Source organism: Lithobates pipiens, unplaced genomic scaffold, assembly GCF_037356315.1.
Source record: "Lithobates pipiens isolate NorthernLeopardFrog02 unplaced genomic scaffold, aLitPip1_a1.2 Scaffold_8, whole genome shotgun sequence".
NCBI classification, from domain to species: domain Eukaryota; kingdom Metazoa; phylum Chordata; class Amphibia; order Anura; family Ranidae; genus Lithobates; species Lithobates pipiens.
This window is the reverse complement of record NW_027507903.1, coordinates 281522728-281550343: the sequence shown is the minus strand read 5'-3', so window position 1 is coordinate 281550343 and position 27616 is coordinate 281522728. Positions and strand designations below refer to the sequence as shown.

At 41.7% G+C, this 27616-nt stretch overlaps 1 protein-coding gene across 2 annotated transcripts in view; it reads right to left on the bottom strand.

Moving 5' to 3' along the window:
- The window catches only part of LOC143962744 (uncharacterized), a 435927-nt gene extending 409027 nt beyond the window's left edge, over positions 1-26900 (bottom strand). Inside the window, exon 1 of one of the 2 annotated variants that reach the window (XM_077472147.1) lies at positions 26581-26900. In XM_077472147.1, coding sequence (XP_077328273.1) covers positions 26581-26721 — 141 coding nt within the window. In that variant the 5' untranslated portion in view covers positions 26722-26900. The remainder of the gene's footprint in view (positions 1-26580) is intronic. The other variant, XM_077472146.1, reaches the window with a different exon arrangement.
- Positions 26901-27616: the final 716 nt, after the last annotated feature.

Genomic DNA, 27616 nt, shown 5'->3' with positions numbered 1-27616 from the left:
TAATTAACGGCCTCCCAGAATTCTGCTCTCGCGTGCCCCGAGGTGTGCGCACTCGAGAGCATCCGTGACCGCCGGGTCGCATCACGGATCACGGTAAACGGCCGCTCATAGCGGCCGTTTACCACGTGATTGCTCCGTCAAATGACGGAGTGATCACTTGGAAACAAACCGGCGTCATGTTATGACGCCTGTTCCTCCCTCCCCTCTCTGTACCGATCGGTACAGCGGAGGGGAAAGAGATCGGTGTCAGCAGCGATGTGGGCTGCATCTGCAGTGCCCACATCGCTGCTCACCGAATTTAACCCCTCAATTCCCTGCCAATACTCTGCAATACCAGTGCATACTCTGCAGTACCCTGCCATTACTCTGCAGTACCCCGCCATTACTCTGCAGTGCAGTACCCTGCCATTACTCTGCAGTGCAGTACCCTGCCATTACTCTGCAGTACCCCCCATTACTCTGCAGTAACCCCCATTACTCTGCAGTACCCCCCAATACTCTGCAGTACCCGCCATTACTCTGCAGTACCCGCCATTACTCTGCAGTACCCCCAATACTCTGCAGTACCCTGCCATTACTCTGCAGTACCCGCCATTACTCTGCAGTACCCCCAATACTCTGCAGTACCCTGCCATTACTCTGTAGTACCCCCCAATACTCTGCAGTACCCTGCTATTACTCTGTAGTACCCCGCCAATACCCCGCCAATACTCTGTAATATCCTGCCATAAATTGCCATACCCAGCCATACTCAGAGATACCCAGCCATACTCGGTGATACCCTGAAATACCCAGCCATAGACGCCCCCCACCCCTCACCGCCCTCCGGTGCTTCTACCAACTCGCCAGTACGATCAAAGCCAGAATCTTTTTTTTATTTTTTATTTCAGGCTTCCCAGCCTAGAGGTGAGATGTGGGGTCATATTGACCCCCCAGATTTCACTGTAAAGAGGACCTGTCACCCCATATTCCTATTACAAGGGATGTTTACATTTCTTGTAATAGGAATAAAAGTGATCAAAAATATATTTTTGGGGAAAAAAAATGTCAAACTAACATAAATAAAGTAAAATGAACAATAAAAAAATAAAATAAAAATTAAAGCGCCCATGTCCCCATGTGCTCGCATGTGCCACACATGTGAGGTATCGCCGAGAATGTTAGAGCGAGAGCAATAATTCTAGTCCTAGACCTCCTCTGCAACTCAAAACATGTAACCAGTAAAAAAAAAATTAAAGCGTCACCTATGGGGATTTTTTAAGTAGCGACGTTTGGCGCCATTCCACGGGCATGTGCAATTTTGAAGAGTGACATGTTTGATATCTATTTACTCAGCATAACTTCATCTTTCACTTTATGCAAACATTGGGCTAACAAGTGGTTAATAATAGAGCTTGCAGTCAGTAGTGTTAGGAGATAGTGCGTGCTGTCTGCGTGCTCTGTACCCAGTACATACCGCTATAATATAGGGCAGGCCCCTACTTTCAAACATCCAACTTACAAACATCTCCTACTTGCAAACGCAAGGAGACAGCAGCAAGTGAGATGAAAAAAGATGGACGACAAAACAAATTATACAGGGGTGATAACCCTTCCCTATGTTTTCCAAAAAGCTTAAAGATAGTTTTTTTGACTGGAGCTACACTTTAAAAATGTACCGGTTGAAAATGACAAACAGATTCAACTTAACACAACAAACCTACACAGTCCCTGTCTTGTTTGCACCGCCTGTATACTGCTGTTCTGAGTATATAGGGCCTGGGGGCCACACGCATTTCCTTTTTTTAATATGGGTACGGGGTTCCCCTTAATATGCGTACAAGACCCAAATAGGCTGGTAATGGGCAGGGAGGGCTACCCATGCCATGTTTCTCAATGATTTTCAACCATATTGCAGGAACCAGATATAACATTAAAACCGCAAGCAGTTTTAAATGGTGTTATTTCCGTTTAATGTCATTTTGTGCAGGGACTGTTCTAAACACGGGAAACACGTGGCACTTCACAGGCATACTACAGACACCCCCCAGGCACCATATTTAAAGGAATATTTCACTTTTTTTTTTTCACTTTAATCGTCATTAAAATCAGTGCTCCCGCCAAAACGGCAGTTTTTAAAACTTTTTATTGCATTGACCCATGTCCCCTGAGGCAGGAGGCAGGTCCCCAAACCCTTTTTAGGACACTATCTTGCATATTAGCCGTTAAAATTAGCACTTTCCAATTCGAACGTTCGAGTCCCATAGACTTCAATGGGGTTCTAACGTTCGTACCGAACGCGGGGGTCGTTCGCAAGTTCTGGTGCGAACCGAACCGGGGGGTGTTCAGCTCATCCCTAATGCTGATGAGAAAAGGTATTTAGTAGTTTATGTTTAGTAACATAATTGCATTTCTGTGTACTGTGGGAGAGCAGATATATATCAATGCAGGGTCCTGGGTTTAATAACACTGAATAACTTATATAAAACATAATCTTTTCATATACTGTACATAAATGTTAAATTGCATATACAAACGTAAACTATGGTGTAGTCAATAGAAACAGTCAGATCTAACTTCCTTCCTCCCTTCCTCCCATCCTACCTTCTTTTAGCTATATAAATATGAAATACTGCATATAAAATTGAAATTTCAAACCAGTGGGTGGAGCTCTGGGCACACATGTTCCTGGGGATATGTTAATGTAGTTTGCTTAATAAAAAAAAAAAAAGCTTGTTTAGAGATCTCAAAAACCCAAGCTGATATGAATACGTACAAGTGTGTCAGAGCAGTGGCTCATCAACCCCTCCATTTTCCTTCCTGCTGTGTTCAGACAGCTGCATGTTTATTTATTGGATAGAAAGAGTCAACAAGGCAAACAGTTTTTGGTCTGCTCACCCCTTAGGAAAATCATAGCGATCTGTGAATCCTGCACCATCGGCGTACCCTTTGAAATATTTGTTTCTAAAACAAAGATTTTATATACTCTACATTGTAAAAAAAAGATATAAAAAATTCAAAAACATATACAAATTAAAATAATATTGACTCTAAATCATTGCATGAGGGCTTATAAATTCACTTTAAAATTTCAATTTAATGGATAGGTAAACATTTCATTTAATGTCATCATAGATGTCAGACCTAATTATAATGCTGTATTATGAAAGAAAGAAAAAGAGGAATAAAGGAAATGGTTTATAATAAGTAATTTGTATTAACCTTTTTAATTATCTATTTCTCCTTTTTTTTTACAATTCTTTGGCGACATTTTACTGGTTGGCACAGGTGATATACAATCTAAACTGACTAGATATACCAGTTAAGCTGGCCATACACTAGTAACATTTTGTTAGAAGTCTTTACTTTCAAGAATGTTTGTTCAATTTCCTAATTGTAAAGTGTGATCCAGTTGACCCTCATTTTGCAACACAGTGATGAGAAAGTTCAAAGGAGCAGGATAGAAACATTTTCTTGAATGAACACATTTCTAATAGTGAATGTGGTTTGGTTTAGGAGGGTGTACTTATTCAAAAGTCCAAAAACAAATTCAATTTTTAAGCACTTACGAATGAAATTTGTACTGAGAATTTTCGCACAAACATTTGTTTGAAAATCTACTAATGTATGGCCGGGTTTTTGTGTGCCATTGGAAGCCATAAAAGAGGCTGCCTACATAATAGCTGAATCAAAGGATGTTGTAAGTAGCAAAGTATATGTCCTGTAGAAGTAGAAGTATTAATAGATGTATTTCATGGGTCATTAAAGCAGCACACCAGGCAAATATGTTTTAATTAATATCTGCTGTGTAAAACAAGGTTACTCACGCAAGGTATATGACATTTTTAGGATCTTTTCTTTAGAAGTTAGAATTTATTTAATGCTTGATATATAGCTTTCTCTATACTTCCCATGCTGGGATTATGAAAGCTATAGCCTTATACATAGTAGATGTACTGTTGTTTATCTGCCCCTCTTCTTCCATTGTCCATTCACAGAACACCTTTTATTCTGTGTGTTCTTTGAATGGACAAGGGAAGAGAAGGGGAGGATACATGGCAGTACAGCTTCTATGCAAAGGGGCCACAGCTTTTATAGTCCCAGCACTAGGGATGAGCTTGGTGTTCGAGTCGAACACATGTTCGACTCGAACACCAGGTGTTCACCCACTCGGCGAGGCCAGAACTTTGTGGGCCGCTCGCGCCATATTCGTGTGGCGCTCACGGCCCACAATGCACTGTGCCATCGCAGTGCATTGCTGGCTGATGACTGGCCAAGCATGCACTGTGACCCGCATGCTTGGCCAATCGCAGCGCCGGCAGAGAGGAGAGCCATAATTGGCCACAGGCAGGATACCTGTGGCCAATTGTAGCTCAGGGGGGTTTAGTACATGCCCCACACTATATAAGGCCGCCTGCACGGCAGCCTTGTGTAGTGTGTTGCGGCATTCATAGAGAGGACAGGCAGGGACAGTGTCTACATTTCTTGTGATTGAACCTAGCGCAGTTACAGTCGGTGTATTGTGCCCCCTGCACAGTATACACCTGAAGCTACCCCCAATTGCTGGTGTTGTTCTGTTCCTATACCACAGGCAGCTGCAGCAGTTACAGTCAGTGTATTGTTCCCCCTGCACCGTATACACCTGAAGCTACCCCCAATTGCTGGTGTTGTTCTGTTGCTATACCACAGGCAACTGCAGCAGTTACAGTTGGTGTATTGTGCCACCTGCACAGTATACACCTGAAGCTTGGTGTTGCAGCGGTTCTGGGGCAGGTACCCAGGCTTACAGGATGTCCTGAGGCAGGCCAAGAAAGTCTAGGTTCATTTCAACTGGTCATATAATGCCAGTGCTCAGCTGGCTGAGCTCCAAAAGGAGTTGAACCTGCCCAAGAACCGCCTTATCGGTGACATGCCCACCAGGTGGAACTCAACGTTGGCCATGCTGCAGTGACTGCTAAGGCAGCAGAGGGCCATCAATGAGTACCTGTGTGACTACGGCACCAGGACAGGGTCAGGAGAGCTCTTTTTTTCCCCCCAAGCCAGTGGGCCATGATCAGGGATGCATGCACTGTCCTGTCACCATTTGAGGAGGCCACGAGGATGGTGAGCAGTGACAGTGCATGCATCAGTGACACTGTGCCTCTTGTCCACCTGCTGGAGCACACGCTGCATGGAATAATGGACAGAGCACTTGAGGCAGAACAGAGGCAGGAAGAGGAGGACTTCCTTGCCTCTCAAGGCCCCCTTTATCCAGACAGTGTTCCTGCTGTCCCGCCGATCACACAGGAAGAGGACAAGTAGGATGAGGATTGTGTCAGCATGGAGGTAGAGCCTAGCACTCAGCATCAGCAGCAGCAGTCTTTTAGGGATGATTTACAGTCCCAAGAAACCCGTGGACTTGTACGTGGCTGGGAGGAGGTGGCTGTGGATCATGTTGTCCTTAGTAACCCAGAGGACTCTGGACCGAATGCCTCAGCTAACCTACGCTGCATGGCCCCCCCTGATCCTACAAAGCCTGCGGAAGGATCCTCGTATTCAGCAGATCAAGGAGAGGGATAATTACTGGCTGGCAACTCTCCTTGATCCATGGTAAAAGGATAAGGTTGTGGACCTTATCTTTCTGTCGCAGAGGGAGCAGAGAATGAGACATCTCCGGGAGGCCTCGCAGAAAGGTCTGTGCAACGCGTTCCCAGAGACTGGGAGGTTACAAACTCCTGGTCCTGGACAACGTGTTGCTGAGGCTTCGGTCAGTCACAGAAGGAGCAGTGAGGAAGGTGGCCGTCTGACCGATGCGTTCAGACAATTTTTTATTCCGCAGCCCCAAGGTATGATCGGTTCCAGCAACCATCGCCAGCATCTGATTTACATGGTACAGGAATACCTAGGGGCAAGGTCAGACTTGGACACCTTTCCCACCGAAAATACTCTGGGTTACTGGGTCTTGAGCATGGATCACTGGCCAGAGCTTGCACAGTATGCAATTGAGCTACTGGCCTGTCCTGCATCCAGCGTTCTTTCGGAACGCACATTCAGTGCTGCTGGAGGCTTTGTGAACGATCACAGGGTGCGCCTGTCAACCGACTCGGTTTAATCGACTGACCTTCATAAAGATGAATCAGTCTTGGATCACCACCAGCTACCAAGCTCCTGAAGCTGATGTAACCAAATATTTTGTCACATCCCTTCAAGACTGCCTATGCTGATGCTGAGTGACTGTTCTGTTATGTTGACTGACTATACTCTTCCTCCTCAATGATCCTGCTGATAGCTTGGAAGAACATTTTTAGTTCTGGGCACCGCCACCAGTGGCTAAGGCCCAATTTTTTAACCCCTGTTTAACAGGGGCATGTAATTAAAATTTTTGATGCAATGCTTTGCAGCAGGGCTCATTCCTGCACTCAAACTAGAGTATCTGGGAGAGGTTGCAGTGTCGTGGCACCAGCACCAGTGCCTAATGCCCAATTTTCAGCCCCTGTTTAACAGGGGAATGTAATTACAATTTTTGATGCAATACTTTGCAACAGGACTCATTCCTGCACTCCAACTAGTCTATCTGGGAGAGGTTTCAGTGTTGTGGCACCAGCACCAGTGCCCAAGGCCCAATTTTTTAGCCCTTGATTAACAAGAGCGTGTAATTACAATTTTTGATGCAATATTTTGCAGGAGGGTTCGTTACTGCGCTCAACTACAATATTTGTGAGTGGTTGCAGTGTCGTGGCACCAGTACCAGTGCCTAAGGCCCAATTTTTCAGCCCCTGTTTAACAGGAGCTAAATGATATTGGGTCTGGGATCAAAAGTAACATTTCTGTCTTTGCAGATGACACCAAGATATGCAGTGGAATAACGTCCTTACAGGATGTCTCCAATTTACAAGCCGACCTCAATACACTGTCTAATTGGGCGACTATGTGGCAGATGAGGTTTAATGTTGATAAATGTAAAGTCATGCACTTGGGGGCTAAGAATATGCATGCATCATACATGCTAGGGGGAGTACAACTGGGGGAATCCATAGTGGAGAAGGATCTGAGGGTTTTGGTAGACCATAAGCTCAATAACAACATGCAATGCCAAGCTGCTGTTTCCAAAGCGAGCAAAGTCCTTTCTTGTATTAAGAGAGGTATGGACTCCAGAGAGAGAGATATAATTTTGCCCCTGTTCAAATAATTAGTAAGACCTCACCTGGAATGCCCTGTTTCCCCCAAAGTAAGACCTAGTGTGAGTGTCGGTGATTGCTGCAATATAAGCCCTACCCCCCAAATAAGCCCTAGTTAAAGTCTGTGTAGGTCTTATTTTCAGTGTAGGGCTTATTTTCGGGGAAACAGGGTAGAGCTTATTTGGGGGGTAGGGCTTATATTGCAGCCATCACCGACAATCACACTAGGTCTTATTTTCGGGGAAACAGGGTATGCAGTTCAGTTTTGGGCACCAGTTCTCAAAAAGGATATCGGGGAACTGGAGAAAGTGCAGAGAAGGGCAACCAAACTGATAAGAGGCATGGAGGAGCTCAGCTATGAGGAGAGATTAGAGGAACTAAATTTATTCACTCTTGAGAAGAGGAGAATAAGGGGGGATATGATCAACATGTTCAAATATATTAGGGGTCCATATAGTGAACTTGGTGTTGAGTTGTTCTCTGTACGGTCAACCCAGAGGACACGGGGGCACTCTTTACGTCTAGAGGAAAAGAGATTTCATCTTCAAGTACGTAAAGGTTTCTTCACAGTTAGAGCTGTGAAAATGTGGAATAGACTCCCGCCAGAGGTGGTTCTGGCCAGCTCAGTAGATTGCTTTAAGAAAGGCCTGGATACTTTCCTGATGGTACATAATATAACTAGGTACTAACATAGGTAAAGTTGATCCGGGGAAAATCCGATCGCCTCATGGGGGATCAGGAAGGAATTTTTTTCCCCTTCTGTAGCAAATTGGAGCATGCTCTGCTGGGTTTTTTTTTTTGCCTTTCTCTGGATCAATTGTGGGCATAAAATTGGGTGTTTGGATTCTACAATTATTTTTTATTTTATTTATTTGTTTTTAAGGTTGAACTGGATGGACTTGTGTCTTTTTTCAACCTGACTAACTATGTAACTATGTAATTAAAATTTTTGTTGCAATACTTTGCAGCAGGGCTCATTCCTGCTCTCCAACTAGAGTTTCTGTGAGGTGTTGCAGTTTTCTGGCACCAGTGCCTAAGGCCCAATTTTTCAGCCCCTGTTTAGGTGCATGTAATTACAATTCTTGATATAATATTTCACAGCAAGGCCCATTCCAGCGCCCACCAAGAGTAACTGTGAGGACTTACAGTGTTGTGGCACCAGCACCACTACCACCAAAGGCCCAATTTTTCTACCACTGTTTAACAATGGCATGTAATTACAATTCTTGATATAATAGTTCACAGCAGGGCATTCCAGCGCCCACCAAGAGTCACTTAGAGGGCTTACATTGTTGTGGCAACACCAACACTTTAGGCCCAAATTTCTGCAGAGCATATAGGGCAGGCCCCTACTTTCAAACATCCAACTTACAAACATCTCCTACTTGCAAACGGAAGGAGACAACAGGAAGTGAGATGAAAAAAGACAGACGGCAAAAAAAATTATACAAGGGTAATAACCCTTCCCTATGTTTTCCAAAAAGCTTAAAAATAGATTTTTTGACTGGAGCTACACTTTAAAAATGTACCAGTTCAAAATTACGAACAGATTATTTTTTATTTTGGGTACGGGGTTCCCCTTAATATCCATACAAGACCCAAAGGGGCAGGTAATTGGCAGGGGGGGGGTACCCATGCCATTTTTCTCACTGATTTTCATCCATATTGCCTAGACCAGACATTACATTAAAACCACAAGCAGTTTTAAATTACTTTTTTTCCGTTAGTAATGTCGTTTTGTGCAGGGACTGTTCTAAACACGGGAAACACGTGCCACTTCACAGGCATACTATAGACACCCCCCAGTCACGATATTTAAAGGAATATTTCACTTTCCTTTTCACTTTAGGCTTCATAAAAATCAGTGCTCCCGAAAAAACGGGCGCTTTAAAAAAAAATGTTTTGCATTGATACCTGTCCCCTGGGGCAGGACCCGGGTCCGAAAACCCTTTTGAGGACAATAACTTGCATATTAGCCTTTAAAATTAGCACTTTTGATTTTGAACGTTCGAGTCCCATAGACTTTAAGGGGGTTCTAAAGTTCGTATGAATTTTCAGTCCGTTCAAAGGTTCTGGTGCGAATTGAACCGGGGGGTGTTCGGTTCATCCCTACCCAGCAACGGAAGTATAGAGAAAGCTATATTATCCAACATGAATTAAATTGTAAATAGTAAAGAAAAGCAGCGATCCTAAAAGAGCAATCGCCTCACATGAGTAATCTTTTTTTTTTTTATTTACAGCAGATATTAAGAAAAGATGAAGTTCTGCTTTAGACCATATAACCAAAAGAAATATATTATCACATGTGATGCTTATTTGTATTTTTTTTTTTCTTAAGTGGAAAAGCTTAATATTACTTTCATATGTTTTGTGCAGGATCAATGACTAACATTAGGTCAAAGTATGTTTTGTGGTGGGAGTTTTGTATTTAACATTTAATGATCTCCTATTGACTTTTCTTTATCCTTTTTTTTTCTAGTATAAATGTCTAGTTTTGGTGTATTGAAATTGTAAAAAGGACAGACTCAGCTGGAGATGGCAGAGGTAAACCATGTATAAGACAGGGATACCCAGAATTAGTTCAAACAAGTTTGTCCTGCACTTTTATTCAGCAATACAATAAACAAATCTATTTGATGCACAAGGGCTGTGTTAAGCAAGTACATAGCATAAAACAAGTCTCCTCCCTGCATCTTCTGCAATAGGTTTCACTGCTGGTAGATAGAAGCCTTTGCCATGTTGTGCCCAACTCCTGGCCATAGGCCCACCCACGAGATCTCCAGTCATAAGCCTTTATATTCATGTAGAAAGGAATGACCACACAAGAAGTAATTGTTCCACACTTTGCTGATACTCTTCAGAGATGGCATTAACATTTAACATCACTTTGACATTCTGATATAACTCTTCGGCACAGATTGTTGGGACCAACCTCCCTGTATACTAGAACCACAGCATTTTACTTCTGTCAAACAGAAGTCAATCAAGGTGCTTTTCTGTAGTATACTGCTCACTCTCGCTCTGTCCCATTCCATAGCTCTACCCAGTCAGGCACACTCCCAGATTTTACTGCCAGGTGTACTAGCACTCATGTCAGAGAACACTTAGGTTGGCCTAAAGGCCTTTTGCATCCTGCTCACAGTCCACATAAGACCTTAACCACAGTCAAGGAGACTACAGTTAGTTCTTCTAGGTGTTAAACTACCTCACTTGGTGCTTCAGGCCTGTTAAGAGCCCTTGGCAGTAGCTGGCTATATGCACATAGCTGAGGAATGTTTGGCTCCCATGCCTCATCTCTCTAGGTTCCTTGCATGTATATGGGAACTAACTTCACCCATTGCATCACCACAGGAAGGCATTGTCTATAAGGAGACCTGACACCCACTTACATAATTTCCTATTACCACACTATTTTGGGGCAGAGCCACCCAATGCAAGTAAGCGCCACAGTCTTTTCATCCACCAGCAAAGCAGAGAGAGTGATAGAGTCCTTAGCACTGGTCAGCGTATACAGTATATAAAAAGGCCTGTAAGAGGGGGAATTAGAGTGGCTGTATTATAGAGGGAAACACACTGTGAGGTACTGTAAATTAAGTAACTTTAATTGCCGGATAAACAGGAGTGGAAAATTATATTTACAAAAGTGGAGTAAACAGTTCTGTTGTTAACATATAATGCATTCATAGTATATTCACCAAAGATACAGAATGCATCTCCATAAACTGGCACTGTAGTTATTTTTCCTCCCTTCAGGCACATCAGTGGTATATAAGGCAGATTTTGATTACTTGCCATAGGCTGGTGTCCATAAACAGGTTCCACAGATGCAGCAGAGATGATTTAACAGGAAGATACACTGTCTCAGGTGATCTTCTATCACAAGCACAGCAGAAGTGCTAATAGGCAAGACTTCTGAGGATCCTTGGTCTGTCTCTGTAGGCTGGAACACTCTCCCTGAGTAAGGCCTAGCTTTCCCTCACAAGCAGTGCACTTTTCCCTCAATCATTCCACACACATCTCTCAAAATGGTGGCTGGGCCCTCTTTTATATGGAAGCTAACAGAAAATGGTGGACAAAATCTCGAGAGAACTTGGTACAAGTCAGAACATGAGGCTTCTCCAAAATTGCTGCTGGAGACAAGTTCACACAGCACTGCCAGGAGAGATGGAAGCTGGATGCGGATGAGCTGCATCATCTACAGGGAGAGGTTTTTTTTCAAGCGACCCTCAGTGTGCTATAAACGGACCAAGAGAGGCTATATTGAGGCTTGAATGGCATCACTCAACAATCATCCAATTGAATACTGTTTTACAAACCCTTCGCTGCACTCCGCATACCACCCTGATATGTGATCAACCAGTCCATAGAGGGCTTCCACAAGATACCTGTTGATTCCATGGGGCAGTTTCAGAAGCCTTCCAGTGATACCATCTTCTGCAGTGTCTCACCGCCTTCTTTTGTTTGCATAGTACAGTATACTCTTTCAAATGAACTTCTGCTTACCTTTTGAAAAATTTATGACCACATATTCTCCTATCCAATTCCCTGAAAAAGGGCTTGAACCAGAAACGCATCTTATATGTATTAATAAATGCTTTTTACTCTGTATTAGTTGTGTTGTTGCCTTTAAAGTCCCAAGCAAGGGGGTTCCTTTTTTCCTATATATCAGGGATGTGACAACAGTGCACCAATCTCTGACATGGTGAAAATTTATCTATAAAATTATTTCTCTCTTCAGGCACATCAGTGGTATACAAGGCACATTTTGATTACTTGTCACAGGCTGGTGTACATAAGCAGGTACCACAGATGTAGCAGAGATGATTTAACAGGAAGATACACTGTCTCAGATAATCTTACATCACAAACACAGCAGCAATGCTGATGGGCAGGACTCCTGAGGATCCCTGTTCTGTCCCTGCAGGCTGGAACACTCTCCCTGAGTAAGGCCTAGCTTTCCCTCACAAGCAGTGCACCGTTCCCTCATTCCACATGCATGTCTCTCAAAATGGTGGCTGGGCCATATGTTATATGTAAACTAACAGAAAACGGTGGTCAAAATCTCAAGAGAACTTGGTAACAATCAGAACATGAGGCTTCTCCAAAAGGGCTGCTGGAGACAAGATCAGAGAACAGTTACAGCCTCAACATGATTTCACAAAACAGCAGGAAAACACAAACACAGTCTGAATATAATATGACATTTCTGCATGGGAAAGTAAGTACGATACAATTGTAGTCCCACTTCTCCTCTCAGCCAGCAAGACTGTCATATCGCAGTTAACTGTATGTGAGGATGCTACCTACAAGCCTATGTACAAATTAAGCTAATTAATGAGGCATGGCTAACAAGTAATATGTGGACCTAGGGAGGGAGGCTTTATCTTACCAGCTCCAGGACCCAGACCAAATCTTTCCAAGACCTGAGAAAGCACAACATTTTTTTCTCCATAGCAGGCACAAACTCAGGAGCTCCTAACCATATGTAGGTGAGAAATGTAGGTAATATATATACATTGCCCACGACCCTACCAGCCAGTGCCTCACAATATATCAAGTTCTAAGGACATACTATAACTTCTCAGTAGCAGATACAGCAGTAGTCATTTGAGTTGCCACATGGTACAAGCCAACACAAACATTTACATATACAGCCAAGGATAAGTACTACAAGTGTCTATGTGGGTTTATGCAAGTATAAACTACAGAATAGGAGTTATAAAATTAATAGACATACTGTGGGTAGGGACAGCAGTGGGAAATAGGCAGTGGCTGGAAAGGTCACAAAGTAAACCCCTTGTTTCTTGGGTTTTTTCTCTCCATGTTCCCATGCCACTGTACACAGCACAAAGCAAACTATGCATGGTAGCTGTGAGATATTCCTATAAGTACAGAAAAACAGCAGTCTGTTCTCCTTTGACAGTGGGTTAATGTATTCCAGCATCCATCTAAAGGGTTCATCTACAATGGCCCACAAAAAAAGAAATAATGATAAAAAGCTAGGGTACACGGCCTTGAAAGTTTGACCAAAATACAGGTGGGATCACTTCATTTCTAAAAAGCCATTGTAACTGGCAGGAGAAAGCCTACTTCAAAGTCAGAAGGAGTTCAGATATTCATTGCAAGTAAGTCATTTACTTGATTTTCCAATGAATCCAGCATTAGGCTTTCATTAACAACTGTTTGCATTTAGGCCAAACAGTAGCTGGATAATGTAGACTGATCAATGAGAGTAAACTGAACAAGAGAATTTTGGACGCTTCTAAATGCAATTAACTTGTTTGGCAGTAATTACATATTGAAAGCTTAATCGAGTACTCCTGGAAATTCACAAGGGGCTCCATGCAGGTTAAAGGTGCACGGTTATGTGAAATAGCAGACGTACTGACCTCTTTTCATAAAAGAGAAGAGGCAGTGCTAAGTGTGGTGTTAATGACAAATACAGCTCAGCTTGTCTGGGAATAAAATAAGACAGCCTGCACACTAAGAAAAACCAAGAATGGCTTTAATGAATTGAAAAAACAATGATGTTTAATCAGGGACGTTGCGGTTAACATATGAGTGCAGACACACATATGAGTGCAGACAGGTGATGCAATAGAGGGTTAATGCTCTTTATTTTCATATACATAAACACAAGCTCTTGAGTGTATACCGATAAATGAATGAAGCCACCTACTGAATCAGGTGTATAAAAAAAAAGCTGTCCCTACTCCCGACATGTTTCTCCTACTTCCATTTCCTCTAATGAATTTGAAACTGGATACAGCAAGCTGAAAAGGTCAGGCTTCGAACTTACATCCCTGACTGCACTGCTTGTTAGATTAGAAACAAATTACACAGGGACATGCCCCTTATCTAGGTTCTTCTTTTTAATGTAAACAGGGATATAGGATTCTACCTTTAATTGAATTGGCCTCACATAATGCCTATCAATGATTTGTGCATTCTATGGTTGAGTGAGAAATAATCAGCAACTACCTTGCTATGTTTTATTATAAATAATGGTTAAGTAAACTTAATAAAGAAAAGAGACCTAGGGTGAGATTCCAAGGACAGATTTCTCATAAGTAATAGCGGATGAGATGAGGCCTGCCCATCAGAATAATCATTTATTCAATGCACCATGGCTCATCTCCCTGACTTGAGCAATGTTAAATTTTAGTGCACATGCTGTAAATATATATTTCATTTTTTTTTAATAGTATGATTACTCTATTGATAGTATGTATTTTCCAGGGTTTTGAAAATTTTTGGAACGTTTTCACTAACAATGTGCACTTTTAATCACGTACAAGGATGGTCCTACACTTTCATCAGAGGATGTCCCTTGACTCTTGACTATACAATTGTAGTAGAGGAAGCATAAATCTGTTCCTCAGTTTGTAAAAACAATGCTAAGTTTAGGCACCCTGAGATTTCCCACAGGCTGTAGAAGGCAGTGAGACATACAGGTGCAATCTGACCTCTCCCAGGTTAACACATTCTTGATGCATTGTAAAATGTTCCATAAACCTGCAAGGTTGGTTCTACAGAGCTTGCAGGTTTATGCAACTGCAGAGGAGAGGAGAGAAACCACGAGCAGTGCAGGCAGACACTGCTAATGGCACTCATCTTTGGATAGAGCCTAACTTGTATTTCATATGCCATTATAAACATGAGATTTCCAAAAGTAGCTGGATCAGTTGACTTAAGTTTGCATCTAACAGATGACCGATAACCTAATCTTAAAACGACTGCTTTCCACCAAAAAATCGCACAAGTTTGGTTGACTGAAAGACACTGTAGTCAAGTGATTTTCCAACATGCTTGAAAACCTCAGTTGTACTGCATTGCATACAACACTCAATTACCACTAGTGATGTTTGTTCAGACTGTCTTACTCATCGCATGAGTGCCTATCGATATAGCAGGCCTAGCATCACTAATTTTAAGGAACAAGTGCACTTTTCTATTAAATACACCGCCTGCTTAACATCCTTGTTAAAAAGTGTCCCAGCCCCTCATACTTGTTGCATACTTGTCTGAATCTGACAGTCATGGCCTTCCACAATGTTTATAGCTCACAGATGAAAATTTTCTGCTGATGGTCATTCCTGTACAATACAGTAGGGCTGCCTATTAAGGAGATACTGGGGAAAAGGATCCATAGAAGTCTATAGGGTCCACTACACAGACGTGACCAATGAAAAGAATATTTCAGTCAAAGGCTGTAAATATTGCAGAATGCTGTGTTTATCAGCTTTAGACTTTTTCTTTAAGAGAACAATAGTCAAATCAGATTAAAATTCCAGTTCACCATATAGATCATGAGTAGGTATGAAAGGAGTCTGTCATTTAGGGTGTCTGGTGAACTTTAAAGGTGTCCACAGATACCAGAATGTTTTCTGATCCTCCCAAAATTATCAAACGTATATCAAACTTTGAAGGGTTGTAGGTACCTTTATCTCCACACAGAGAATACAGAAAAGGGAATGCTGTGGTGGTTGGATGAAACACGTCAATGATCAGCTTTAGAAAGGAAAACTGAAACGTATTTTTTATTGAGTGATCCCCAAGTATCAGTGCAGATTCCTCCATTCATAGAAGCTGTACTATCACTTCTATAAATGAAACACAATCAATACAAGAAGGAGCTGGACCTTTCAACCTTTTTCAGTTAGGCGAGTGTTTCTCCCCAGAAACACTTTCTGTTACAGGTACACATCATCAGAAGACGACATCCCAGAGGCATCATAAGTGTCAACACCAGAACCGGCTTCTGTCAGCAGCTTCTAGTAGGAATGCAGTGTGGCTCACTCCATAGCCTGGTCAGGCAATTCACCATTGAGTCAGATGGATAGACCAAGCAGCCTGTAAGGTATACTGTCTCGTTATACCCACAGCCTCTGCAACTGCCCGTTTGTAAGTGCATCTGATTTTTATTCAGTTTTTACTACACTTAGATTCCTTGTGCTGGTTAACCTTTTGTAGCCAAGCCTAAAGCAGATGCCCCTTGCAAGCTGAGACTGCGTGTTAGCTGTCCCTGTGGCTACTGCTTCCAATACCACCTCTTCAGACACTGCCAACCCTCCTGGCTACAGCTTCATTGTTCCACTGCCCGTGCCACCACAATCCTCCAGACTGCTGCATCTCAGTCTTTTAAGGTGTGCCTGCCAGTCCTCCCAACTGTGTGAACACTCCCCAGCCCTCCTGGCTGCCTCTGTAAAACTCCTGAATACTTGCCCGGCAGTATTCTCCCGCTGTCATCTCTTGCTCCTTCTGTGCATCCTGGTCAGGACACCTCTGTGGGTTGAGTGAGGTCCCGCCCCCATCCGAGCCCAGGACCGAGGTCACTTCCCCCAAATTGCTCCCTCAAAGGCCCCACAAGCCTAACACTCCATCTCCATCTTTCACCCGATCAACTCCTCCCCAGCTGGGCTGACTCTGGGTACTTTAGGAGGCCTGCCCCCTGCCAATCCAGATTGGGTAATGGTCATGGCTCCTCAGAATACCCCAGGTGGCTCCACCTCCCCTCTCCACCTCTCTTTCCAGAAAACACCAGAACAGCCTCTATGAATGCAAGAGGTGAGCTTAAAGGACAGGCATAGTTAGGCACTCTTTTCCCCATGAGTAAGCTCTGGTGGGCGGAGTGAAACGCATTTGGGGCATGGCCTGGCAGGGATCCAGGCTGAGACTGCCATTCACTATCACACATATTACTGATGAGTGCCTGTCACAGCCAAACCAGCTCTATTAACCCCTGCTACACCAGAAGATTATTGTGGTGGGGGTGGGAATCGAAGGAAGAAGATTTCAACTAAACCAGAAGACAGCAGCACAAGGGGCACATCAAACTGATAATAAGTAACGTCCACTGTGCTATTTTGTTTTTTAATTGACTAAACTCAGGCTATAAAAACACAAAATGCATTTAAGTTGACTAACCATAGTCATATTAAAAATTATTTTAAGAAAAATAAATAGATCCTTACATTTTAGAATGGACTTGTGAAGCATACACTTGTACTATATAAGAGAACATGCAACAACATTTTAAAAGGAATGCCACTCTTTATAGCTAAAATATATCAGAAATTTACATTTTTTAAGTGCAGTAGTTCTGAGCAGGCGTCATCAGCTTTTGAAAGCCAATGCACCTACAGCAAAGAAAAAAGGCTATGTGACAAATCCTTAACTAACATATGTTAACTTCTGTGAACAAAAGTGATTGTTTTGTCTTTCTACAACCACCAAGCAAACGACAATCAAAGTAAAATCCTGTCATTCAGCAAGGCTAAAAGTGAAATTCAATTGTATTTAATTGAGCCCTTAAAAGGAATTTGGACATTGAGGTTATCCAGGGTCAGATGTTTGCAATGACTTTCTGACTTCTAAAAATGCTAGAGAAAAGGTAGCTAGTATCCCTGCTGCTGAGACGGGCTGTCCCATTTGTGTCCCCCTCCCGTTTCTGCTTTAATTTAATAGCAATCAGCACAATATGGCTGTATCTTTGTGAACAAAGGAATGGGCAGAAGCTACATTTACAGCTCATTATAGTGTTACAGCTACAATAGAGCTGTTGCTTTGATACTGAACAGTATCCTGGAAATCTATTATTTGGGCCATTGTTGCCAAAGGCAGACAGATGCATGTTTATTTTTAAGTTAGACTTACCTTCTGGCAACCCATAAACACAAAGTCTGCATATAAGGCATTCAAATCAATATAGTTTTAGGATATTTAAAAACGAATATATCAGCACAGTGAACATGAGTAATATATAGAAAACATACTCTTTAGTGTCTGCTACAAGTATGTCTTGATTCACAGATGTGTAAATTAGTGATGTTTCTTCTGCTGCAGCCACTTTCCTGTTTTTGTACTATAGTGTCAATGCATATGGGCACATGCTAGTGTAGATAAATGTGGAGGTTTGTCTTTGTATAAAACATTTTCCCAGTGAGTGGTTTTATCACTAATAACTTAATTTATAAGACAATTTTAATAAAAGGGACAAATAGGGCACTTGTCCCAGGGCCAAAAGAATGGGGGAGAATCAAAAGACTTGCATGCAGAGGCATGAACCATGAGATTGTAAAGGTATGTCAGCCCCGTGCTGCTTTAGGTCTCGTTTACAATGATGTAAAGAACAGGTGTTTGGCCACATCATTTCAAAGCAAATCCTTGTATTTTACATTACCAGTGAGACATGTACTAATAATTTTAAATTTACATTATTGCTGCATATACTTTTTTAAGTGGGAGGCTGTGAATCTTGATGGGCCCATAGTGGTTTATTTCCTTGCTGTTTGGATACCCAGGCTTTTCATTTTTAGCTTTCACTTTAAACTCTTGAATGTTTTTTTGCTGCTACTTCTGGTATTATTGCACCCCAATGTGCATCGTTCTAGGTTTGTTTGTATTTCCCACACCGGAGATCTTTGATTCCTCAGTTTTATCTCTTGAGGGATGTTGTGACTTCCTACAGCTCCCACACCTTGTAAATCCCTGACTCTTCAGTGTATAGTTTTGGACACAAACCATGGCACTGATTTTTAGTGCTTTTTTCTGGCATCCCCACTGTGAAATGATTATAAGACCTTCCCTGATAAGTTTCAGTGTGCTAAATTCTTAGAGCTTGTATTAAGCCAAGAGGCCTATTGATTATACTCCTTTAATATAGCAGATCCTTTCCCTCTAAGCCCTTGTACACACGGTCAGACATTTCAACAACCAAATTCGTCGGATTTTCCGATCGTACTTAACGTGATGAGGTTATTTCGTTACGACGGGACTACGTTCAGGCTAGTAGCCAATAGCTTTGGTCTAGGAATTTGATCTGAGCATGCGTGGCACTTTGTCCGATCGGAATTCTCTACACATGATCGGACAAAGTCCGATTGGAACATGTTGTCAGAAAATTTTATAGACAAGTTGGAAAACTTGGTCCGTCGGATACTCCGATGGAAACAGTCTGATGGAGCCCACACACTGTCGGATTATCCGACAACACGGTCCTATCGGACATTGTCCATCAGAATATCCGACCGTGTGTACAAGGGCTTAGAGGTTCTGGTGTTGTTGAGAGGCTGGTGGGGGAGGTCAGTTTCACATATTCCCTTTCCTGTGCCCCAGCCTTTTCTGTTTCTCCTTCTGAATTCAATAGTGTGGAAATTGGGCAATGCACCACACGTGTACTTTCAGACCTTGAACTCCATGAATTACTTGAGTCTGCTCTGGGAAGGGGAAGGTATAATTATCCATCATCAGAGGACCCCTTGATTGGTTGTTGTTTTTATTTATCTCACCTACGTTTTATCATCTAGAGCCTGCAAAATCGTCACCTACATAAAATTTTGGGAACTTTCCCTGTAACTGACCAGGCAACATATTCTCTATGCTGGAAAGTGTTGTTTAAATCAATGTAACCACACTGTTTTTTATTTATGAGACTTGATTACTTAAAGAAAGTTCCTCTTCTGTGACCAAGCAGTGGTCTTCAGTGGATCTCTTCTTTTTATATATATATATATATATATATATATATATATATATATATATATATTTATATATATCTTCCTCTTCCTAGTACTGGGAAACTCTACCAGTACTGAGATTTCTACCCCTAACTTCTTAGTAGAGGTCCCTACTCTATAAGCTGGCCATGCAACCTGTGGGCTGAATAATAGAAACTGAACCGATTCCATCTACACATTCAAGGTCAATGCGGGAATCCTGTGCATTATTGTATTGTAACAGCTGAACTCCTCCACTCTCAGGATACACTGATTACTGCTGAAGCCCATAGGCTGCAGTGCTAATCAAACTAAAGATTTCCAGCAGGCCAGAGAGCCGTCCTATCTTTGGATGCTGCCAAGGCCTTTGATACTATAGAGTGGAGCTATCTGTGGAGGGTTTTGAGGGAATTTCAGGTGGGCCCGGTATTTATAAAATGGGTGAAAATGCTATATAGGTTCCCGGAAGCAAGGATAAGAATAAATAATGGTAGTTCGGCAGGGATTCAGTTGAAGAGAGGAACGAGACAGGGGTGCCCTCTGTCTCCTCTCTTGTTTGCCATGGCAATTGAACCCCTGGCTATGTCCCTTAGATTAAATTCGGGGATAAAGGGATTCAAGAGAGGAGACGAGGAAGAAAAAATAGTGCTATTTGCAGATGATCTCCTTCTGCTTCTTGGAGATGTGCAGCATTCTATAGGGGAGGTAATGTTTAGAATCAAAGATTTTGGACATCTTGTGGGATTAAAGATAAATTGGGAGAAATCCTGTATATTGCCCATTGACCCCCTGGATAGTCCGCTACCTTGTGAAGCTGCACATGTCCAGATAGTGACACAAATGAAATACCTAGGCATATACATTTCTAAAAATCCCAAACAGTATATAGTGGACAACCTGGCCCCTTTGTTACTTAAAATCAAACAGAAAATTAATATCTGGAAGAGACTACCTCTATCAGCAGCAGGCTGATGTAACTTAATTAAAATGATAATTCTACCACAACTTTTATACGTTCTACACAACTCTCCAGTATAGATCTACAAAAAATGGTTTTATAAGGTGGATTCCATATTTAGAGAATTGATCTGGAAAGGTGGTCAAGCACGCATTGGCTTAAAAACGTTGCAACTTCCCAGCGATGGAGGGGGAGTTGCACTCCCACATCCATTTAACTATTTTCTAGCGGCCCAGATACAGCATCTGGTGGGAGAGGACCTAGAGGGTGGAGGATGGAAAAAGAAAGCCCCTCTTGAACAACGTCTAGGCAGACCATTGGTAGCGACACTAGAGTCAGGGATTCACCTGCGAGCTATCCCTACTCTGGGTTTGATGATAAAGGTGTGGGAGGCAACCAAAAAAACTTTGGGATATAAGAGATTTACGGAGTACTCCCCCCTTTGGGATAATAACAATCTAGATGAGATACAGAAAATAGGACAAATAATGGAAGGGGAAAGGTGTGGTATAAAATTAATTCATCAGATTTACCAGAATGGTAATCTGAAACAGTTTCAAGAGTTAAGGGATCAGTTTGCAATTCCGAGGAACTTTTTTTAGATATTTACAGGTCAGGCATGCGTTGGGAAAACAGTTTGGGGAAGAGGCAATAAAATGGTGTGAGATGCCAATAATTAAAGACATATTACGAGCAAAATCAGGAAAAGGGTTAATATCTAAAGTCTATGTGAATTTGTGTAGGAAGACCCAGGTAGGAAGGCAGGAGCAAACGAATAGGAAAAAATGGGAGGCAGATGTGGGAAACATCTCGGAAGATCAGTGGGAGAGGATTCTCGAGTTGGCACCCTGGGTGTCCATCTCCCCCCCTCAAAAGCTTTCTCATTTGTTCCTGTTGTATAGAGCATACTACACCCCCAAGAGGCTCTTTCTGTTTGGTAGGAGATGTGATGCGGCTTGCCCTAGGTGCGGAAGGACAGAGGCAGATATGATACACATGTTCTGGAGATGCCCCAAGCTATACCGATATTGGAGAGAGGTAGTGACGATAATTAACCGAGTGTTTGAGACAGCAGTAGAAATGGAACCAATGGGGTGTGTACTGGGGTGGACTGCGGGGGGTGGCGACCCCAAGGATAGTAAACTGGCGAAAATAAGGTCCCTCTTCCAAGCTAGGAAATTGATAGCTCAGAAATGGCAGTCTTCAATACCCCCTACCAGCGGAGAGTGGGTGCAGAATATGAATAGGGTTATCCTTAAGGAAAGGGTTGCTTATATAAGACAGGGTGGTATTAAAAAATTCGATAGGATTTGGAAGCTGTGGTATGAGAAAATGAATAAAGGGGTGTATATTTAAAAGGGGAAGAGTTGTTGGTCGAGAAATAACGGGAGAAGTGTGTTTGAGTGAGTGGGGGGGGGGGGGGGTTGTCAGTTAAAAAAAACAGTGTAAGGAGTGGGTTTGAGTGAGTGTGGGAATAAGATGAATGTGGGGAATGGTAGGGTGTAAAAGGGTTACATGCAATTCATATGATGTTTTGGTTTTATATGATAATGTGGTATGTCATGTTTATATATTGGGAAAGAAAAATTAATAAAGAGATAAAGTAAAAAAAAAAAAGATTTCCAGCAGGCCTGTTCACGAGTAATTGATCGGTAGATTAACTGCACTTGAACAGGATCAACCAAAGATGGAGTGAAATACAGCCAGTCCCTGCTGCACTGGTCGAATTTCGATCTAAGGTCAGCTTTACAGAGCTATATTTATTGAAAAGGCTTTCATGTCCTACCATGTATTGACTCCACATGTCTGCTTGTTTTTTCATTTCGCAGTATATGTTTGTCAAACTTTCTCTTAGGGGTCTGTTTTGTTTTTGAGACTTGGCCCAGTTAACATTTCTTTTGTTAACCCTTTTAGCTGTTAGTTAAAGTTTTCTTCTCCTGTTCATGTAGTTTGTCATGCCACCTGTTTTTGTTCTGGTGGATTATTGGTTGTCTTCCACATTGCTATTTGAGGCCTGTCATTTTTCAAGTATCAATTTCCCTTTAGTGGTATCTACCTGCCCTGATCTGTAGCACCAGGTTGATCTTTGGTGTTGTGATCAATTCCATTTCTTTTTTTTTATTTGGTAGTGGGAATTCCATTTTTGGTTTGCCTATTGTTCAGTTGCTTATTCCTTCGAATCCCATGTCAGTATGGTCCCCACAACTTTCAGATCTCTCAGTGGCTGTAGCTCTCAGTTCAAATGCTTTTGGACATCCAAGATGTCTAATGCCACGTATACACGACCAAACTTTTCGACGGACTAGGTCTGACGGTCTTCCCGACAGACTTTCGGCGGAGTTATGATGGACTTTCTGAATGAACAGACTGGGCCACGTACAATCGCACCAAAGTTCTATTTCTAAAGTCCGTCAGATTTTTGGACTGCAAAGGTCCAATGGAGCCAGACACTGATAGAAGTCACAAGACTGCTATATACTGCTGATGAGAAAATGTATTTAGCAGTTCAATAAAAAAATCTTTAAAGGGTAAGTTCACCTTTACAGAAAATCTGTAAGGTGAACTTACACTGGACCCTCTTCCCACCCCCCTGGTCCCGCTGACCTTGAATGCCGCGATCTCCCTCTGCAACACATCATATAGCTGCTTTACCGGTCTGGGGATATGGCTTATTCTCCTAAACATACCTTGTAAAGGTACGTATAGGAGGCATTCTAATTGGTCGGCACCATCACATGAACTGGCTAATCAGAACCCACTTAGCCCGTCCTGTCAGTGAGGGAGAAGAGGAGAGAAAGCTGCAGGGATTTCAAATCCCCAGACCGGTAAAGCGGCTATACGATGTGTCACAGCGGGAGATTGTGGGACTCAAGGTCAGTGAGACCGGGGGGGGATGGGGAGAGGGTCCAGTGTAAGTTCACCTTACAGATTTTTTGTAAAGGTCAATTTACACTTTAACCACTTGCCGACCAGCGCACGACGATGTACGTCGACAGAATGGCACGGGCATGCAAATGGGCGTACCTTTAAATTTGCCGCCCTGCCATCGGGAGCGCGCTACCGGCGGCGCGCTCCCGCGCTGGTCGGGACCCCCGTGAGTCCGGTCGCGGGACCCGCGGACTCAATCGCCGCGGGCATCCCCGCGATCGGCTCACGGAGCGGCCGAATGGAGAAGTGCCGTTGTAAACAACATTTCTCCATTCTGCCTAGCAACTAGTGACGCTGATCTCTGCTCCATGTGATTGGAGCAGAGATCAGTGTTCACTAAATGAAAGCCCAACCCCCCCACAGTTAGTAACACGCCCCTAGGAACACTTAACCCCTACACTGCCACCCACTGGTTAACCCCTTCACTGCCAGTGTCATTTACACAGGAATCACTGCATTTATATAGCAGTGATTACTGTATAAATGACAATGGTCCCAAAAATGTGTCAAAAATGTCCGATGGGTCCCCCACAATGTCGCAGTCACAATAAAAATCGCTGATCGCCGCCATTACTAGTAAAAAAAAAATAATAAAAAATTATTAATAAAAATGCTATAAAACTATCCCTATTTTGTAAACGCTATAACTTTTGCGCAAAGCAATCAATAATCGCTTATTGTGGTTTTTTTTACCAAAAATATGTAGAAGAATATGTATCGGCCTAAACTGAGGGAAAAAAATGTTTTTTATATATATTTTTGGGGGATATTTATTATAACAAAAAGTAAAAAATAATGCGTTTTTTTCAAAATTGTCGCTCTATTTTTGTTTATCGCGCAAAAAATAAAAACCGCAGGGGTGATCAAATACCACCAAAAGAAAGCTCTATTTGTGGGAAAAAAAGGACGTCAATTTTGTTTGGGAGCCACGTCGCACGACCGCGCAATTGTCAGTTAAGGCGACGCAGTGCCGATCGCAAAAAGTGGTCTGGTCTTTGACCAGCAAATTGGTCCGGTCTGAAAGTGGTTAAATAAAAAATAAAAAAAAGTTTTTATCAGTTTATATTTACTAAAATAATTGCATTTACATGTTCTGTGTACTGTGGGAGACAAGATATAGTGAATGCAGGCTCCTGGGTTTAGTAACACTTTAACTCTCACTTGTAAAAAAAGGAAACTTATTCACTTCTGACTCAAATGTGATGAATTAATAATTAGTAAAACATTATTTATTTTTGTGCTATCCATTATACAGAAATTATGTTCTGACCACTATATATATAATTATATATAAACACTCAGAGTGAGCCCATTCTCAAATAGATTAACTGCATGTATTGGAAAATCATGTACCTTCAAATGGTGCTTTGCTCTACTCTAAAGGTGTCTGCACAAAATGTTTGTTTTCAGTGTTGAGATAGAGAAAATCAGGTATGCTTAGGAGCTTTTAGGGGCACATTGGAATTCCTTTTGTCCAAACCATAGGTATATAAAAACACAGTATAGTGCCTACTATTAAATAATATTTCTGGTTCATTCACCATTTTCTAATGAAACTTTTAAATGAACTAGTAGCACATGATATTTGGATAGCCATTAAAACACAAGCAGGTAGGTTCTGATTTCATTTGCAGCCAATGTTCACAGACAAGTGGGAGTTACTCATGATATGCTTTGTCCCTAGTGACACCCTGGGAGACCAAGTACACAATACAACAGCATATTGTGCTTGCCTTTAGCTTGTCCCTCAAAGTTGAGCATCACATCTGGATTTGTTGCCATAGTTACAATAAGATTATCCTGTCTCCTTGTCAGAAATCATGCGTCTGCTAGAATGCAAAAGCTCCATGGGCTGCCCAAACATCTCAATACAAAAGCAAATCTTTTATGTTTTAACAGTCAGTAGTACTGACAAGAAAATACACCTACTTCAGGTAATCTTGGAGCATATACAGTATCTTCCTGCACTATGAAGAAAGAAACAAAACCTGCCCTGCAATAGATATAAACACTAGGTAGACATCTTTAGAGGTTATTATGAGGAAATGTACTTGGTTCAAAAAATACAGGCCTATTGGGAAGCATTATTCCCATTACATTAATATCCCTCTGTTTCCGATCTCTAAACTGAGGTATGGGATTTTGAGAAAAAAACACTGCCCAAAGAGTGTCTAGTGTCTCTTTGTTTCCAAAACTTTGACAGCTGCTTATAAAAAAATGAAACAAAGTAGGCATCTAGCGCAATGAACATAAAATGTACCATGGAAATTATAGACCATATGCTACATGTTTACAAGCTGTAGCTTTGATTTACAATTTGTACCATATCTTCAAACATTGAAGGTATTACAATATAACATATGGCTAAAAAAAAAACATCTTTTATGCATTATTAGACATTGATAACATCAGAACATACGGCCTTGCTTACAAAAAATAAATAAAAAAACATTTAAGAATGTCTTAAAAAACATCTTTATGGATCTATGCAAGTACAAATTAAAGACAAGGAAGTTTCTTTCAGCAGTCCGGTACAAAGAAAAAAGGTTACAATATATTTTACAAAAGATATTGTAAAAAGGTGCAACAATCTATAACCATGGAAGTTAACTTATTGCAGGTAGGTCTAATAAATTCCAAAGCATTATTATACTTGTTCATATTGTCATTGGTTGTTTACTACTCTAAATCAGTTTGTGGGCCAGATACGGCCCTTTGCTTGCCTTCATCCAGCCCTTGGGGCACTATGCCTCCCACTGACACCAACAATGAGGCACTATTCTTTCCAGTAACCACAAGGATGGGGCACTATATGGCCCACTGATACCAACAATTGCCACTTTTACCTCCTCTAATACCAATGATGGTGCACTATTCCTCCTTTTACTGACCACAGACACAATGCAATTTTCTAAATCACTCTTCACACTGCCTACAGTCAGGAACCTCTGAAGCCTGAAGAAGAGTATTCTGGCCTTTTGTTTAGAATGTTTAGAGATCTTTGATCTAAATAGATACATCTTTAAATGTCAAAGTTCTGATAGCTCTTGGATTTACTTACCTTTGGTATAGTCTGTGACCTGTAAGGTGTCAGTGTTGAATAGCTTTGGAATCTGTTGTGGCCATTAAAGACTAATCTTTGACATGTGCGTTGTCTCCTACCAAATAGGACATTTCCAGAGTTAGCATTAGATTGATACATCTCAGAGTTCAGCCTTACATATGGCTTGTTCTAAAATGTCTTATGATATGTCCTTCGTATTTAAGGTTCCTTATCTCTACTGCACCCAAGGCAACCAATGATGAGTACAAAAAACACTCCATGTAAAATATTTCATGACAGGCAAGAAGTCAGTCATGCATCAAGACCTTGTTTTTAAGTCACTGGCTCAGAAATAAAAGTTTCTACACGCAAGAATTCTCAGGCCCAGAGAACATTTACAAAGTTAAAAGACCAATTCTGTAAATGATAAACCTATGAAGGGGAGTAAAGCTGTTACAAGCTGTTTACAGAGAAACAAAAAGAAAAATGAAGATGTAGTAGACCAAGTCATGCTAAGAGTTACATTTACATTTACCACTAGTTTGTTTAGAACTGCAATTGAAAGCATTGAATAATAGGTCTAACAATTATTAATGTGTTACATGCTAAGTATTTAAAAGTAGACAAAAAAGCAGACTAAATGGAATTTCGCTTGCTAAAGCACTGTGGAGGATATTTATCAAAATTGGAGCAAACAAAATCTGAAGCAGGTGTGCATGGCAACCAATCAGCTTCTATTTTCAGCTTATTCACTTAAGATTTAAAAATTAAAGATAGAAGCTAATTGGTTGTCATGCACAGCAGCTCCAGGTTTTATAAATTCTACTTGGTGTATCTGAAAAAATTGCCAGGTCTTTATCATTTAGAAAAATAATTGTTTTAAACATTATTTCATCCTTTGTTGTATTTGAGTGCTGCTAATTTACCCCAGCTTCCTTGCCTGTCACCTCCTGTCTACATGCCCTCATTCCAGCAGTAACTGCATGTAATTTTTTTTCTTTATAGCTTTTTTGACAACAGTGAAAAATGCCTGTATATTGAGTGTTCACTTATA